At 34.7% G+C, this 18845-nt stretch overlaps 2 protein-coding genes across 2 annotated transcripts; both read left to right on the forward strand.

Annotated features, from left to right (window-relative positions):
• Positions 1-5053: 5053 nt before the first annotated feature.
• On the forward strand, positions 5054-9256 carry LOC148124263 (vomeronasal type-2 receptor 26-like). Its single transcript, XM_087917251.1, has 3 exons — positions 5054-5130; positions 7729-8020; positions 8372-9256. Exons 1-3 carry the CDS (start codon positions 5054-5056, stop codon positions 9254-9256), a joined length of 1254 nt encoding a protein of 417 aa, XP_087773377.1.
• Positions 9257-14576: 5320 nt separating this feature from the next.
• Positions 14577-15856, forward strand: LOC113453036 (vomeronasal type-2 receptor 26-like). The gene is made up of 2 exons (XM_026724544.2): positions 14577-14700; positions 14941-15856. The coding sequence occupies exons 1-2, from the start codon at positions 14577-14579 to the stop codon at positions 15834-15836; spliced, it is 1020 nt and encodes a 339-aa protein (XP_026580329.2). The 3' UTR covers positions 15837-15856.
• Positions 15857-18845: the final 2989 nt, after the last annotated feature.

Raw genomic sequence — 18845 nt, forward strand, 5'->3', positions numbered from 1 at the left:
CAAATTGTTTATTGGAGAGTAGGTTGTTTGTCTCTAAGTGGAGGATGATGGATTGGTTAATAATTGATTCCATGACTTTACAGGTGACGCAGCATAAGGAGATTGGTCTGTAATTTTCAACTAGGCAAGGGTCTCCCTTTTTGAAGATGGGGATGACTGTGGCTTGTGACCATAGGTTAGGCAAGGAACTGGTCCTGAAAGATTTTTCAAAGATTATGGTTAGAGGTTTGGCTATGGCAGTGGATAACTTTTTTAAGAAATAGGCACATATTCCATCCGGTCCAATAGATAGAGATGGTTTTAGATTGCGTAGTGCTTTTTCAACATTGTCTTCTGTAAAATTGATATGTATTAGATCACTGTAGTTATCTGTGGTTCGGCTAGGAAATGCTGGGCATGATCCATTGCTGTTTACAAATACTGAGCCAAAAAATGTGTTAAAGATGTTGGCTTTAATGGTGTCGTCGTTGCAGTCTTTACCATTAGGTCCTATCGGGGTGGTTTGTTGTTTACAAAATTGTAAAAAGCATTGGTGGAATTGGTGCTTAGAAGGTTTTCCTCTTGTTTAATGTGATAATTGGTGCATTCGGTCTTTATTTGGTGGCAGAAATTTTTGTATCGGCTTTTGAAATTGGCAACGTGACCAGTTTTGTTTTTCTGCCAGAGTGATCTCTTTTTGGATTGAAGTTTCCTTATTGTTATGGGCAATCTGTTTTTTTGTTTTGTTTTGGAAGTAGTTGTTGGTACATATAGTTTGATGACTCTTTTGACTTCAAGTAAAAATATGTTGTAATGGTCTTCAACAGTATTGCATCCAGTGAATAGAGATTGCCAATCAAGGGATGAGAGATCGTTGTTTATAAGATCATAGTTGCCTTTTTTGAAATTATAATTGGGGATCACATCATTGTGGTGGTTTTTGTGTGAACGTATGTTGAGACAAAAGTCTCAACATTTTGTTGAGTTATGTTGTTGTGGAAATTGAATAAAGAGTTTGGAAGAAGATTGTGAGGGAGAATTACTTCTTAGCTTCCCTCATGTAACTGGCTTAAATTTTCCTTAAAGATATTGGTCTAATAGTGGATTTATATCTGTGTTTTGTTTCTTGCTTTCAATGAATTTCAAAAGCCAAATCCCAAAATCTTTCAGAAGGCCTAAGTATTTTGCTGCATTTATTAGAATGACAAAAATGTATAATCATAATTCTAATGAAAAAGAATTGGAAAAAAATATTTGGATATCGAAACTATGCAATTATTGGATGAAACATGTAACAGTGATACCCATTGTCATCGGGGTACTTGGTACAATGTCCAAGAATTTTGCAAGAATTTGCAGCTTCCTGCTATAATGCCAACAAGCTGCAAAAGTTTGTGCTACTCAAAACAACAAACATTTGAAGAAGATTCTTGTTGATACCTGTCAGCAACCTAATAATAATATAACAGAAACAGCAACAGCAACAGCAATAGCAACAGCTTTTACGATAACGATAACAATAACAATAACAATAACAGAATGATTATATGAACCAAAGTACAGAAAAATTGCTGCAGGCTTTAAAAACCAAGAACATTATAAAAACAACAGTAGCAGAGGCAGAATATAAGGAAATACAGCTGGAAGATAGATTAAATAGATGGAAAACCATAGCTTTGCATGGACAGCACTTGAAAAACATTGAAGGAAAATGTTATGACAGCTTGACATGGGCATGGCTTATTCTTCCATCAAGGAAGACATGGAAGGTTTAATACTTGCTGCTCAAGCACAAGAACTACAAACTAATCAGTGGTGCGATTCAAACAAATTTATTGCCAATTCTGTGGGCATGGTTTGGTTGGCGTGGCTTAGTGGTCATGTGACTGGGTCGGCATGATTGGGTAGTCATGTGACTGGGGGTGTGTGACTAACTCCACATCACTCATGTCAAGGGGTGCCTTGCCTTGCCCGGCTTGCCTGGCCTCCTGAGCTCTTCTGGTCTTTGTCTATTAATCTGTCTACTGCTACAGTGTCTGGAAGATTATCTAATGCCTGCCTGTCCTTCTGAATCTGGATCTCTCACAGATTCTTAACTCTATTATTCTCCACAATCTTCTGTGGAAACTCCTTGATGACTGGTTAGAGAATTCTGGGAGTTAAAATCCATACATCTTCAGCTGAGCGACACTAATCTAGCCCTTGGGTTCCATCTAGTGAAGGGATAATTATAAAAATTCAGGAATAATTATAAAAATGATGATTTCTCATTCATTTCCTTACTAATAGTAGAAATAAAATAATCAGCCAAAAATGTAACCTAAAGTTGGAACCCCAAATCAGATGTTTACTAAATGTAGACTGATTTTTAGCTACATATCTTCCCAGCAAACAGCAAATTTTCAAGCTCCAGATAAAGAAGATTCATTTTAGGAGGAGTAATCACAGTTTGCATGTTGGAGTTTCCAAAAGGAATGTTGGGAAATTCTGTATTTTAAAGAATATTTGAAAGAGATTTGCAAAATAGTTCTTCTCTGCCTGAGGATATAGACATCTGGCACCAATCATAATATTGTTTGTGAAGCAAATGGTCAACATTGAGGGTAAGCCACTAATATATGAAACTAAGAGAAAACTCCACTCCCTTCTAGTACTGATGATGTTACCTAGTTTGGTAATGAAATATCTGCATCTATGGTTCATATTTCTTTAATCAGTATTTGTTAAGGAAACCACAACTGATTTATTTAATTGCACGAAACTCTAAATAAATCAGGAATGGAAAATCATAAGCTATAGTGTAGACTCATGCCTCTCAACTTTGGCAATTTTAAGGTGCAGCTTACACAGTGTAAAACCATATTTAAAATAAAAATAAAAAACAAAAAAATATAACAAAAAAATCAAATAAATTAATAAAGTACAATAGAACAAAATCTGGAAAAAAATAAAATAGAAAAAAATTATAATTGGAATTGGAATTAAGCTAAAATGTAGGGGAGGCTGGTTTTTTTATATTGATGAGTGTGGCATTTCTTTTACTTCTTAAATATATTGTCTTGTTATAAAAAGCAAATATTCAGTTGTATTACAGCAGCCACATTGGCATCAATCCAGTAGTAATTATAAAGAGGTAATCCTAGGATGATTTACATAATTTAAAAATTTAAAGATAAGGGGAAAATAATGTCAATATGAATTATGGTTTCTGGGATGCTAATGAATAAAGGGTTAAATGTGGCTTGGTTGACAATTGCGAAATAGATGATCTTAATTTATAATGCAATAAATGTTTTTTATCTTAAGTTCAATCCTTAACACCGAGATCTTCACTGAATTCGTATTTATTGTTGTTTACAAATGGCAGAGAGAAAATAAAGAAAAGGGAAGAAAAAGAAAAAGACATTTATTTGTAAAAGTAAATTACTATTTGGTTTGTAATTTTACTTATCAAATTTTTACAACACACCTCCTCATATAGTGATTCTGAGCAGTGTTCATAATACAAGAGACCATATAGGAAGTCTTTGACTATGACCACAATTGAGCCCAAAATCTATGTTGTGAAGCAAGATAGTTTTAAGTGAGATTTGCCTAATTTTACAACCTTTCTTGCCACAACTGTTAAATGAATTGCTGCAGTTGTTAAGTAAGGAACTTCAGTTTTTAAGTGAATTTGGTTTTCCCATTGACTTTTCTTGTCAGAAGGTCCCAAAGATGATCACATGGCCCCAGGACACAGAATCATAAATATGAACCAGCTGCCAAGCATCCAAATTTCAATTGCATGACCATTGGGATTCTGCAATAGTCATAATGTGAAAAACAGCCATCAGTTACTTTCTTCAATGCCTTTGTAACTTTGAATAGTTACCAGTTCAAAAGTTACCAATGATTTTAAGTAAGGACTAGCTATATACAGTACAAATACTTTTCAATGTACAACCACAATTTAGCCCAACAGGGCTAAATATGGAAATGCATGGTTGGATGATTCTAAGAATTGAGTCATTTGCTTGGGTAATCCCAAGCAGCCATGGTGAGCATAATTGTCATAATTGATGGAATTTTCATTATCCTTTAGAGTTTCTTTACATATAAGGCATGTGCCCGAGTCTTGTGGTTCATTGGTGGGGATTTCTTTCTCTTTGGGTTGTTGTTTGGCATTGGTTTTTTTTCCTGGCATAGAAGGATTGTTGAGATGGTACGTTGATAAAATTGTTCAATCAAACAAGATATTTGGGTAATCAATATAGCCAATATCACACTAATTAATAAAATACAATAATCACGCTAGTCAAATAATTTCACTAAGCAACAATCAGCCTAATCAATTAATTAAACTAAGCTCTAATCACAATCAACCTAATCAATTAATTATACTAATTGCTAATCACACTGGTCAATTAAATTCATGAAATCACTAATTTTACTAATCAATTAAATAACATAAATCACTGATCATTTACACTGATCAATAATCATACTATTTGCACTAAACCTTCTAACCACACTAATCAATCAAACAATAAGAAAATTAATCAATTGATAAATTAATTATTTTATAGAAATTGTTTTAGAGACATGATTATCAAATCATTGGTAACATCATCCCAGTACAAACCATAGTAGTAATCTCTACTAATTACTCAGTGGGTCATATTATTAAAATGAGGATCAGATACAGTAAAATACAATAAAATTACAGAAGATAAAACAGTAAAATAAAATGGGATATGGTAAAAGTCATGCAATATATATAATGAAATGAATCCTAGAGATAGGTTGAATGCCTCTTCTTTATAGAACGCCCTAAAATATTGGAAGACTGCTTGGAACTGTTCTTCATATGGTTTAGCCTCAAATCCCGAATCATCTTGGTTGCAGTTCTCTGCATTCTGTCTATACTCTTCAGACCTTTTTCTATTGTGGCAAGCAAAATTGGATGCAATATTCCGAGTATACTCTTTTTAAAATTTAAAACAAAAGAAAATGGGGAAAAGGGACACTTAGTTTTCATGAGGATGTGACAAGTTAGCATATATATATACTTGATAAAATAAACACTTCCAACATGTATGCTCTTCATGTGAAAGATTTCCAATTCCTCTTTCCATCTGTAAAGGGAAATGTCCTTTTGGCTACAGTAAGGTAAAAATAGAAGGGACATTATCCTGCCACTATGACTGTAGACAGTGTTCAGAAGGGAAGATAACTTACCAAATGGGTAAGGAAAGGAATATATTGAATATATGGATGACTTAATAATATAAATGGGGTTGAATTTTTAATTGGTATTATGGTGACTGAAAATCTTGGCCTATCTAATCCTTAGTAAATAACTGTAAAATGGATGGAATTGTTTTGTGGTATAATAAATGTTTCTTTCTTGAACTACATACTATAAAGTGAAATCTCCATTAGATTGCTACTTATTGTTTTTTATAAATGGCAGAAGAAAAATAAAGAAAAAAGAACAAAAAAGAACAAAAAATAAAAATAGCAGTTGTTTCTAAAAGTAGATTAGTATTTGATTTTAACTTCCATTTGTTGATTTATTCCATACTAAATTACAAAGATAGAAACTAAATGGCAAAATAGGATAACAGACAGTGCATTTCAATTAAATATCATATTGTGTCATGTCAAGACAGACCATTTTCTGTCATATAACGTGATGTAGTAGGATCCCCTCTAAGATATGATCCCCAGTACATTTGACTTTCTGGTCTTTTTAGCCTTCCAGAAGGATGACTGGATTGGGGCCAGCCACATCTTGAGAGCAAGAAAGATCTCCAAGATAAGGCCAGGGCAGAAAGTGCTTTCCTGCTAGGTCCCACTTAACAAAATGCACAGGCTTATGGGATATGGGATCAGTAAATCCTTCTAAAGCTTAAGTAATTGTTACTGTACCACGTTATGAGGTAGATCCTCTATTTAACAAAGGAGAGAACACTATGACTTCAACAGACATGTTTCTTTTTCTTTCTAATTGTATTTTGCTTTCTTCTTTGTGGATATAACCTCCCACTGCACCACTTTCTACTTTGTGTATTAGTTTCAAAGGTTCATAGCAGTGTTGCAGTGAGTACTGAGATGTGGTAAACATGTTTCCTTCTGATATTCTTCAAAGACAGTACTTTTGGAAAAAATAATAGCACTGATTACTAATTAAGTTTAGTCAGTGTCCCTTCTACTCTATCTCTCAAGGGAATTTCAGTAGACACTGACAAAATTATGACCCTAAGATTAAGACATTACATAGCATTCACATCTGCAGAGAAATATAAAGAACTGCCTGCATGGAGAAAAAGAAGGATTTGTGTTTGATCTGTGATACATCCTTGTCTTAATTCCAGATAACCTTCATTGTATTATATTTGGTAACGTAAATGAGTGCCCAACCCATGGCTTTGGTTGAATGGTAACATAGCAGTTGCTCTTTAATGTCTATAATGACTATATATTACACTGAGTTGGTTATGATCAGGACCGTAGTTTTAACTTTTTTTCCTACCCTGTTAATTACTCCTATTTACAATTGCAAGCTCAGTAGTCCTCTTCCAGTCATTCACAAGTATTATCAGTCTGGAGACATAATCATTGCTGCAATTATTTATCAAGTCTTCTTTCTTTCAAATGAGATCACTTTCCAAAGCCTTCCTTCTCATGAAGTACTTGATCAGTACATGTAAGTATCCCCCTGTTACTGCTCCTGCAGCTCCTCTTCTTATTTTCCTTATTTCTTTTTTTTTTAGAAAAAACTTTATTAGTTTTACTTTTTAAAAAAACAACAACACAGCTACAAATTATATACAACAAAAAGACAAACAGGTCTTGGCATAGGCCAAGAGGGAAAGAGAGGAAGGCTTGAGAGAGGAAAGAGGGAAAGGGAAGGGAAGGGGGGGAAAGAGTAGGGAAAACAATTATAATTATAATTATTTTCCTTATTTCTACCTATACTGGATTATCTATGTTCCATTTTTCTGTTGAAACATTTCAGTTGTTAATCCAGTGTCCATGGTTAGCCATTTTTAATTCCATAACTGGGAGAAAATCAGCGTATTCAATCACTGGAGGTTAAATTGAGACAAATCAACTTTCTAGGACACTAAAAAGGTCAAAAAATTCAAAACGTGGAGATCTCTTCAGTATAATTCCAAGCTTCTTCACATTTCATCTCAACCAAAAATTAAAACACTAAGGCCTCTGATGTGTTTGAGAAACTTTTCTACTTTTTACAATTCTGTGGTGGAAAAATGGAACTGACTTCCCGCTCTTAGAAAAAATTGGGCAAAATATAGACAAAACTGAAATCAAATACTACCTTAGCATCCAAATTCATTCTGGAAGAGATATTTTATCATGAATTTAAAATCTTAAGAACAGAAGAAGAATTTTAAATACAGAAGAAAGCAGGGTACAAATGCTTTCTCGGTTTGATTTTAGCTTACTGCTCCACCCTATCTATAATTTTCTATCATATAATCAAATTAGGGTTTTCCAGATATTTGTTTTTGTGTGTAAGTATATATGTATGCATGTGCAAACAGACATATATGCATACACTAAGTATGTATGTCTTGTGTATATGTGCCTGTCTTACAGACAGTAGATATCTTCAGACAGTAGATATTTTAAATGTGTGTGTGGGTATATGTATATACACAAACATGCATATATTTAAAATATTTACTGTCCAAATCTAAAGCAGAAGTATATTCATTCAGTATATAATTCTCACTGCAGGTTCCTCACCCCAAATTACCAACACACTTTGGCTCTGGCATTTGCTGTAAAGGACATCAATGGAAATTCTGGGATTTTGTCCAATGTTAGCCTCGGTTTCCACATCGCTACCAACTATCCTGAGGATTACACAACTTACCTATTAGCAATGGAATTTCTATCTACAAAGGATAAATTTATCCCAAATTACAAATGTAATGACCAAAGAAATGTGGTGGCCATCATTGGAGGACCCCAGACTAAAACTTGTCTCAATATGGCAACCACTCTGTGCAACTATAAATTTCCCCAGGTGAGTAAAATATGGAGCAAGATGGGAAGTCCACAAGTATATTATTTTCAAATGTTGAGTCCTGATAATCACTCTTATGAAAAGCATTCTGGAAGCAAAAAATATGCGTTATTTAATGATGAGGAAGTTAGTAGATATGAAGGTGAAGGAGAAATGATTCTACTTTTTGCTTGATGAGCAGTACTAAATTTGCAGACATTATTTGGTACAAATTTCATTTTTAGGAACTTGCCTGGAACACCCACTCAGGCCCAGTTAGTACATAAAGATATATGCATGATTCCTTTATATATATATAAATATATATATATTTAAAAAAACCTCTGGTTCTTCTGTCTTTTCCCCACTTAGATCATATTTGGATCACCACCCTTGACATATAATGACAAATCAGCACTTTTTGTAAAATGGATGTTCCCTGATGAGATCCACCAACATAAAGGAATCCTGTCCTTACTGATGTATTTTGGATGGATCTGGGTTGGAATGATTTCTGAGCTTGAGGAAGATAGAGAGAGGTTCATTCAAAAGAGTCTTTCCATGTTTTTAGAGAGAGGAATCTGCTTTGACTTTACAGAATGTATTCCCCAAATGATGTATGGTGATGAAACTGCTGAAATGGTGGAGGAAGCAAATAAATTATATAGAATAATCATGGGGAGTACAGTCATTGCTGTGATCTTGAATGGTGACAGTTCAAGCATAGGGACATTGAGGATGATGCTCGCTGGTTTAGATTCTGATGATATTCCAGAGGAGAGAAAAGCCAAAGTTTGGATCATGCCAGCTCAAATGGAATTTACCTCTATTCTAATGCAAAGACAATTGCCCATTGATTTTCTCCATGGTGCAATTTCCTTTGCACTTCATTCAAAAGAGATAATAGGATTCCAACAATTTATGCAGACAAAAAACCCAATTTTTGAAAAAGACAATGGGTTTATTAGGGATTTCTGGAAAGATGTATTTGAATGCTCATTTTCTAGTGATATTTCAGATGAGAATGCTGAAAGGATCTGCACTGGAGAAGAGAAGCTGGACACTCTTCCTAATTCTGTCTTTGAGACCACCATGGGTGGACTTAGTTACAGCATCTACAATGCAGTCTATGCTGTGGCACATGCTCTGAGGGCATTTCATGCCTCCCAACTCAAAAATGGTCGAAAATTTGATCCGAGGAGGCAGAAGCATTTTATTCAATCAACGTGGCAGGTAACATTTGCTAATGCAAAATAAAGGAAGATCAGGTATAAAAGTACTGGCTTTAAAGGACTGTGTAGTAGACTGGAGATAGATGATGTGGTATCCCTCCCCCTCTGTTTAGAGAGAGCTGATCAATTTTGACATAGTGTTTACTTTCTCATGTTGTGCCATGTTTTATGAAGGAGTTGTTTTGTTTCCCCAATGAAGAAATCTCCACATATTTCATTGCATTGTACTGCGTATACCATATTGTTTAGTTTGTAATCAGGATTTTTTTTTTCTCATTTCCTTCTTGTTTGGACAGTTAAAAAATGAAAGAATATTTATTTATTAGTATTTCATATTTTTTTTATGAAATAACTCCCCTCATGGTCCATCCTTTTACAAATAATTGGCTTTGTTAAGAAGGCCAATTCTTTGTCCATCCATTGTGTAAAGTCTTTTTCCTTTAAGATAGCGTTATTTAATGTCCATCTAGATCTTCTTCTTTGTCCTTTCCGTTTAATTGTCATAGGGTTATGGTCTGCCCATATACCCATTTCTATATTTATTTCTTGAATGTCAGATATTAGTTCTGATGAAGTCCAAATCATATCTATTCTGGACCATGATAAATGTCTATTTGAATAAAAAGTATATTGCTGCGTTTTACCATTTCTTTCTCTCCATATATCTTTTAAATTTAATTCATCTACCATTTTAAAAAAGGATTTAGGGAGAGTCTTTCTATTTTGTTTTAATGCTGTCGCTGTATAGTCCAATTTATTATCTACAATTCCATTAAGATCTCCCATCATAATTATATTGACATGGTCCAGTCCAATTAATTTCATATGTAACTTTTTATAAAATTCTTCTTGTTTATCGTTCGGAGCATAGATTGCAACAAGTAATATTTTTATATTGTTATCCACTATTTCAACCATTAATACTCTTCCATCTTCATCAGTATAAACCAATTTTGCTACAATAGTTTCTTTAATATACAGGACCACTCCTCTTTTCTTACAGTTAGTCAAGGAAGTAAAAATTTTCCCCAGTTTTGGTCTTACCAATAATCGTTGATGTTGTTTTTTAATATGTACTTCTTGTAGGCAAATTATATCAAATTTTAACTTCTCTAATTTATGAAAAAAATTTCTTCTTTTAATAGCTGAGTTCAATCCATTTATATTCATAGAAATCATTCTTTTTCCTCCATGGTTATGTTTTATATTTAGGTCTAACAGTTCTCGTGGATCTTACTTCACGTTGTTCTTTGGTCTCCATTTGTCCACCTACCGCACCTTCTTCCTTCCCCGATCTCATCTGGTCTTCTTGAGGCTCAATTGCAAAGGTTTCTTTTTCTGTCTCTATTTCTCTTCTTCCAAAAAAATTTGTTGTGGAATATTTCTGCTTTCTCAATTGAGTCGATTCTGTGTCTCTGTTCTTGCCATATAAACATTAATCCTTCTGGGATCAACCATCTATAATTCACATCTTTTCCAATAATTTTTGGTCAAGAATCGATATTCTCTTCTCATCTCTCTCACTCTTCTGGGGACTTGTTTTAAAACCATAATCTCTTTACCTTTATATTTCAGCCCCTTATCTCTTGCGACTTGTAATATTTGTGTTTTAATAGTCTTCTTAGTAAATCTGACATGGATCTCCCTTGGTAGCTTATTCCTCATTGCATATCTTGTAAAAACACGATATATCTCATCTACTCCGTCCATCATCTTTTCCTCTGTTATCTCCAAAGCTCCAGCCAGAATTTCTATCATTACAGCCGCCAAATCCTGTCCTTTTTCTTCCTCAATATTTTGAAATCCTGAGATAAAATTCTGACCTATCCATCTCCCACTTCAACATCCCAGTTATATCTTGTTGCACCGTTGTTAATTTGCTAACAATATTTCCAATTGTCTCATCTCTTTGTTTATCTTTCTCCTCAATTTTTGGAGTCACTCCTCCTGTTTTGCCATCATCTGTTGAAAGTTTTCAATTTTTCATCAGTCTTTGCAATTCTTTGTTCAATACTCTCTGTTCTTTGGTCAATGCTTGTTTTGAGTTCTTGTATTCCTTGTATAATCGTTGCTAGATCCATTTGTACTTTATCTTGCTTTGCCATTATTGATAGTCGTCCTCCAGTTGATGGAGAAGCAGGAGCAGAAGTTGAACTGCCAGAAGGTAAAGTTTTCTTACTCATTTGAATAACTCAAGATCTTTAAGCTCCTTTAATCCAATCAGTAGGGTAGCCAATCATAATCCAATTGGGAAGAAGAAAACCATTAAAAAAAGCCAATAAAAATAAAGAGTCCAGAATTAAAAAGAGAAGGAGAAAAAGAAGATTAAAAAGAAAAAAAAGAAGGAGATTCTTCAGGTTCTTCTAGACCTTAATCCTATTGTAAGATGGCCAATTATGATTCAAAAATAAAAATTAAGAATAATAAAAAAGAAAAAGAGAGTAAGACCCAATAATATTAAAAACAATGATAAAAAAAAGGAAAAGAAAGAATCCTTCAGGTTCTTCACACCCTAGTCCAATTGTAGGATCTCAAAAAATAAAAAAATAACCATAAAAATAAATAAAAAATGAAAATAGAAAATAGAAAAGGCAAAAATCCCAATAAGCAAAAAGAAAAAGAAAAGCTATTCTGAGGCTTTCCCTTTAAAAAAAAAAAGTAAGTTTAAAAATTAAAAATAAAGTCAAACAAAAGAAAAAGAAAATAGATATACAAATATTACAAAATGATGTGGGGTTGAGGAGGAGGGATGAAACAGCTAAAGAAAGATAAGAAAGAGAGCACACTGCATCTTATTTAGTTATCCAAGACTCTTATTATGGCTTCTCCACAAATTCCAAAGCCAAACTTCAAGTACTCAATAATAGAAGTTCCAAAGAACACCTGTTAAAACATTCTCCGGTGTTCTTCCCTCTATCTAATCAAGTTCCAGTGTCCTTGAGAAAGGATTCCTTCACAGCTTTTTCAACTTTCAATAAAGTATCTTCAAGCCTCTAGTTGGCAGTGTTACAAAGTTTCCTTAGTCCACTCCCCCTTCTTTCCCCAAAAAGCCTAGGAAAAAGAGGGAAATATACATGTTTATATATATATATTTAAAAGAAAAAAAAATTACTAAAGGGAGCCTCTATTCTAAAAAAAAACTATTAACAATCAAAAGAGGGAAAAAAGAAAGAAAAATTAGATAAATATAAAAGGAAAAACCAGTCTAGTTACAGTTACTAGATCACAATAGAAGTTCAATGAAAACAAAAGTAAAAGTAAAAAAGCCAAGCCTCAATTTGACATTCTCTCTAAGAAATCGCCGCTAAATCAGTTCCATCAGTTTTTGTCCAAAGTCTTACAGGATTCTTCTCATTTTAGAGTGTCCTTGAGTTCCCCCAAAAAAAAAATTCTCACCAGCCGATGCACGTTCTCTCTCTTCCGGAGCTGCCACAGCTTCAGCAGCCAAGGAGGCTGCCTCTCCGCCGATGGTAAAAGGGCTTCTTCTGGATCAGCCAGGGACTTTGCGATGTCCCTGGGATCAGCAGAACGCGCCCCTTACTATCACCATCTCTACGGGACGATTTAGGTCCATTAGGACCAACCAGGGGCGAAGATATCAGCTGCAATCTCAGAGCCCCAGATCTGAATAACAAAGATCTTGCATGCAAAATTGGATGAAGTTTGAAAATAAAATGAAGATATTGAAAAAGTTTAAATATATAACTTATGTTGTATATTCGTGAACTGGGATAGAGCTTGGTAACAAGGTCAGCCAATGAATAGGCATGGTAACTAAATCAGCCAATGGGGACAATTTGGAAACTGAAACTAGAAATAGCCTAGGATGGAAACTGAAACTAGAAGTAGCCTAGGCATGGCTCTATGTTAAGCTGTGCAGCTCTGAAGCTATTGAGTTCTGAATCTGTCTATTGAAATGAATTGCTTCTCTCTTCTGCTTGCCTGCTGAACTAAAGTAAATGAGAAATTAATTTGCTCGTCTGTTGAAGTGACTTGCAATATGTTTCTGTCTGAGTTTGCTGCATGTTGGAAAAATCTACAACTGGTTTAAAAAACCTACTTATTATATTATTAAGTGCTGTAAATAAACAAAGCCATCTGTGTTTATTTTTCTGGAGCTGAATTAATGCTGCAAAACTCTGAATATGTACTTCATGTATGAAATAATATGTAAAGGATCTTATTTAATCTACAACCTGTATATTTAACAGTTTCAAATGTAAAAACTTTGTCAATCAATAGCATGAAGAAAATTTCAAATTTAAATGGATTTCAATTATTTTTTAATTATTTCGTTTTCAATTAAAAACCGTGTATATTGATGAAAAAATGGCATTCCATTGACTGTAAGCAAAACAGAAGGAACTGTGATTTCTCCATATGATTTCAAGGAATCCAGTTAATATTTATATTACTTTGATTTTCATTTAGCTCCACCATTTTTTGCAGCATGTCTCTTTTAACAACAGTGCTGGAGAACAGGTTTCTTTTGGCCCCAATGGAGAATTTGAAACGGGGTTGGATGTTTTCAATTGGGTCACATTTCCAAACAAGTCCTTTCTAAGAGTCCAAATTGGAAGCATTGATCCTATGGCTCCCCCAGACAAGTTCCACACCATTTCTACCGTGGATGCTGTTTGGCCCCTTGTATTTAACCAGGTGTGTCTTGTTTTTCAGTTTTTAAGAAACCGCGTATTCATTCATCCACAGAAATAAATGATTAAATGACTATCACGACAACAACCTTTGGATTTAGCAGCCTCAGTATTTTTTATATGTGATGTGAACATAAAATACTGAAATATAAATGGGTGATTTAAAATTGAAATGCCCATAACCTTTGATTATCTCCAATGGAAAATCATCTCAGTAATTGTAGTACTGGATTTTGTGATTAGTCAGTTGAGCATATCAATGCATGAGCATTGAGTTCAATGCAATGAAATTGAGATAAACTAAGACAAAGCAATCAGATAAATTGATATATGATAAAATAGAATGCAAACATATATTAAAAATGAATACTTCAGATCAAAAAAAGCAGGTGTTTGTTTCCCAAACTCAGCAAATTTATGAGGTGTGGACTTCAATTCCAAACTTCAACATCCTGGCTGGGGAATTCTGGCAGTTGAAGTTCACACCCCTTCTACTTGCTGAAGATTGAGGAACAAATTAATTGAACTGAACTGAATTTTAATGAATTTGAAACAAAAGAAAATGGTGAAATTGGACACTAACGATTGGTGAGGATGGGAAGAGTTTGGGTATGTCTAATTCATCAAATGGAAACTCCCAACACATACATGCTTCATATGAAAGAAATCTCATTTTATTTATAACAGACAATGCCTCTTTCCATCTGTAATGAAAAATGTCCTTCTGGCTCCAGCAAGGTAAAAATTGAAGGGAGATTATCCTGCTGTTATGACTGTAGACGGTGTCCAGATGGGAAGATAGCTGACCAAATGGGTAAGCAAAGAAACATGTTTAATATATGGATAATTTAATAAATATAAATTTATTAAGTATAAGTATTATGGTGTCGGAAAATCTTATCTGATAGGTTGTATACTTTAGTGCATTTTGTATATTATTTTCAAAAAATAATATGAAGTCATGATATCTTAGTAAATAAAGTATGCTATTAATTCTTCATGCTTAAAACTATCATGGTTCTGTGAAACAGTTTTATTTGTTCTTTTTCCCCAGACTTAGATGACTGTTTCCCATGTCCAGAGGATCAATATCCAAACAAGGGTCAAGATAATTGCCTTCAAAAAACTGTCACTTATTTAACTTTCCAAGAGCTGTTGGGTATTTCTTTGGTAATGATTGCAGTCTCCTTTTCTGTCGTCTCAGCTGCGGTCCTGGGAATCTTCATTAAACACCAGGACACTCCCATTGTCAAAGCCAACAACAGGAACCTCACCTACACACTTCTCATTGCTCTCCTGTTCTCCTTCCTTTGCACTCTTCTCTTTATTGGGCAACCTGATCGAGTAAAATGTCTCTTGAGACAAACTACGTTTTGCATCACTTTCTCAATAGCTCTTTCTTGTATTTTGGGTAAAACAACCATAGTAGTTCTTGCTTTCATGGCCACAAAGCCAGGCTCTAAAATGAGGAAGTGGGTGGGGAGAAGGATGGCCAACACTATTGTCCTATCTGTCTTCACAGTTCAGTTCACCATCTGTGTATTGTGGTTGGCCATATCTCCCCCATTTCCAGATTCAGACATGAACTCCATGGTTGAAGAAATTGTCCTGGAATGTAACGAAGGTTCAACCACAATGTTTTATACTGTCCTTGGCTTTATGGGGCTCTTGACCGCTGTCACTTTCACAGTGGCCTTCTTGGCTAGGAATTTACCTGACAGCTTCAACGAAGCCAAATTCATCACCTTCAGCATGTTGGTCTTTTGCAGTGTCTGGGTGTCATTTGTTCCCACCTATTTGAGCACCAAGGAAAAATATGTGGTTGCTGTGGAGATCTTCTCCATTTTGGCTTCAGCAGCTGGATTGCTGGGCTGCATTTTTTCTCCCAAGTGCTATATCATTATTCTGAGACCTGATTTGAATAAGAAGGAGCAATTAATAAAAAAATAAAACTGATATTTATATCTTGAATGAAGATAAATTGGTTATTTTCCATATAATATAAAGGGTTTTGGTTTTGGGGGGTGCTTTGGGGATTCTGCGTTATTTCCTCATATCAGCATATCATGTGACATATAAGACAATAACTTGATATATAGGGACACAGATATATATCCCTAATACACTCACTCTGTGAAACTATGACAGATAATTTAGCATGTCACTCTTGCTTTGCATCAAGATTCCCATGAAGTCAAACGAGGAAGTTAGACATTATTGGAAAAGTAAACATACAGAGAACCTGTGCGACTGCAAACTCTCATTTAACCATCAGACATTTTGGAAGATGATTGTGATGGAGAATTACTTCTTAGCTTCCCTCATTTAACTGTCTTAAATTTCCTTAAAGATATTGGTCTAATAGTGGTTTTATATCTGTGTTTTGTTTCTTGCTTTCAATGAATTTCAAGAAGCCAAATCCCAAAATGTTTCATGAGGCCTAAGTATTTTGCTGCATTTCTTAGAATGACAAAAATGTATAATCATAATTCTAATGCAAAAGAACAGGAAAAAATTATGAAATATCACGACCTAGATATCGAAACTACACAATTATTGGATGAAACATGCAACAGTGATACCCATTGTCATCGGGGTACTTGGTACAATGTCCAAGAATTTTTGAAAATACCTCAAGAATTTGCAGCTTCCTGCGATAATGCTAGCAAGCTGCAAAAGGTTGTGCTACTTAAAACAATGTAAATTTTAAGAAGATTCTTGTTGAAACCTAGGATGCTGTCAGCAAACTATATCAACCATTGGAGCAAGTCAGTGATATTTGTGATACATTTTTAAATGTTCAATTGACTGAGTTTTATGTTTAAATAACAATAACAGTAACAGTAACAATAAAAACAACAATAACATAATTATTATGTGAACCAAAGTACATAAAAATTTCTGCAAGCTGTGAAAACAGAGAACATCTTGGTCTTTTGCAGTGTCTGGGTGTCATTTGTTCCCACCTATTTGAGCACCAAGGGAGAATACGTGGTTGCTGTGGAGATCTTCTCCATTTTGGCTTCAGTAGCTGGATTGCTGGGCTGCATTTTTTCTCCCATGTGCTATATCATTATTCTGAGACCTGATTTGAATAAGAGGGAGCAATTAACTGAGTTTCATTTTTAAATAATAATAATACAAATAACAATAACAATAACAGATTGATTATGTGAACCAAAGTACAGAAAAATTGCTGCAAGCTGTGAAAACAAAGAACATTGTAAAAACAACAGAAGCAGAAGCACAATATAAGGAAATACAGCTGGAAGATAGATTAAATAGATGGAAAACCAAAGCTTTGCATGGACAGCACTTGAAAAACATTGAAGGAAAATGTGATGACAGCTTGAAATGGGCATGGCTTATTCTTCCATCAAGAAAGAAATGGAAAGTTTAATACTTGCTGCTCAAGAATAAGAACTACAAACTAATCAGTGGTGGGATTCAAAAAAATTTATTGCCAATTCTGTGGACATGGCTGGGTGGGTGTGGCTTAGTGGTCATGTGATTGGGTGGGCATGACTGGTTAGTCATGTAACTGGGGGAGGGGGGCATGACACATCACTCATGTCAAGGGGTGCCTTGCTTTGCCCGGCTTGCCTGGCCTCCTGAACTCTTCTGTTCTTTTTCTATTAATCTGTCTACTACTACAGTGTCTGGTAGATTATCTAATGCCTGCCTGTCCTTCTGAATCTGGAACTCTCACAGATTCTTAGCTCTATTCTTCTCCACAATCTTCTGTGGAAACTCCTTGATGACTTGCTAGAGAATTCTGGGAGTTAAAATCCATACATCTTTCAGCTGAGTGACACTGATCTAGCCCTTGGGTTCCATCTAGTGTGGTAAATCCCTGCTACTATAGATCTGGTGCTTAGTGCCTGTTCTTGTGCTGTTATGATCAGTGATCAGTGCTGCCTTTTATGCACACACACTTCAGGAATAATTATAATAATGATGATTTCTCATTCATTTCCTTACTAATAGTAGAAGTAAAATAATCAGCCAAAAATGTAACCTAAAGTTGGAACCCAAAATCAGATGTACACTAAATGTAGACTGATTTTTAGCTACATATCTTCCCAGCAAACACCAAATTTTGAAGCTCCAGGTAAAGAAGATTCATTTTAGGAGGAGTAATCACAGTTTGCATGTTGGAGTTTCCAAAAGGAATGTTGGGAAATTCTGTATTTTAAGGAACATTTGAAGGAGGTGTGCAAAATAGTTCTTCTCTGCCTGGGGCTATAGAGATCTGGCACCAATCAAAATATTGTTTGTAAAGTAACTGATCAACACTGAGGGTAAGCCACCAATATATGAGAATAAGAGCAAACTCCACTCTCTTCTAGTACTGATGATGTTACCTAGTTTGGTAATGAAACATCTGCATCTATGGTTCATATTGCTTTAATCACTATTGGTTAAGGAAACCACAACTGATTTATTTAATTGCACCAAACTCTAAATAAATCAGGAATGGAAAATCCTAAGCTATAGTGTAGACTCATGCTTCTCAACTTTGGCAATTTTAAGGTGCATGGACTTCAATTCCCAAAATTCTCAAGGTAGCACGTAGTTCACCCATCTTAAACTTGCCAAGACTGAAAAATGCTGATCTTCAGAGAGAGATTTTTCAATTCCTCTTTTACTGGTTCTTACTTATTTATAAGCAATCATAATGCAAAATCCTCACTTCCATCCCATTCCCTCACTAACCTGATTTCCAGCTCCATTCTCCTCCATGCAGGGCAACCAAAAAACACTATTTGACTATCAGTTTAAAAAAGGTTTAATCAGACCTTCCAAAAAAGAAGTTGGAGCTTCTTTTTTTGACAACCTTCATTTTTTTGAAATGGGGTGGAAATTAGACTTTGCATTATAATGCAAAATCCTCACTTCTACCCCTTCCAAGAGAAAAGATAATGCCATATCCTCATTTCTACCCCATTTCAAAATAAT

Source organism: Pseudonaja textilis, chromosome Z (assembly GCF_049901715.1).
Source record: "Pseudonaja textilis isolate UNSWEBS1 chromosome Z, rPseTex1.2, whole genome shotgun sequence".
In the NCBI taxonomy this organism is placed as follows: domain Eukaryota; kingdom Metazoa; phylum Chordata; class Lepidosauria; order Squamata; family Elapidae; genus Pseudonaja; species Pseudonaja textilis.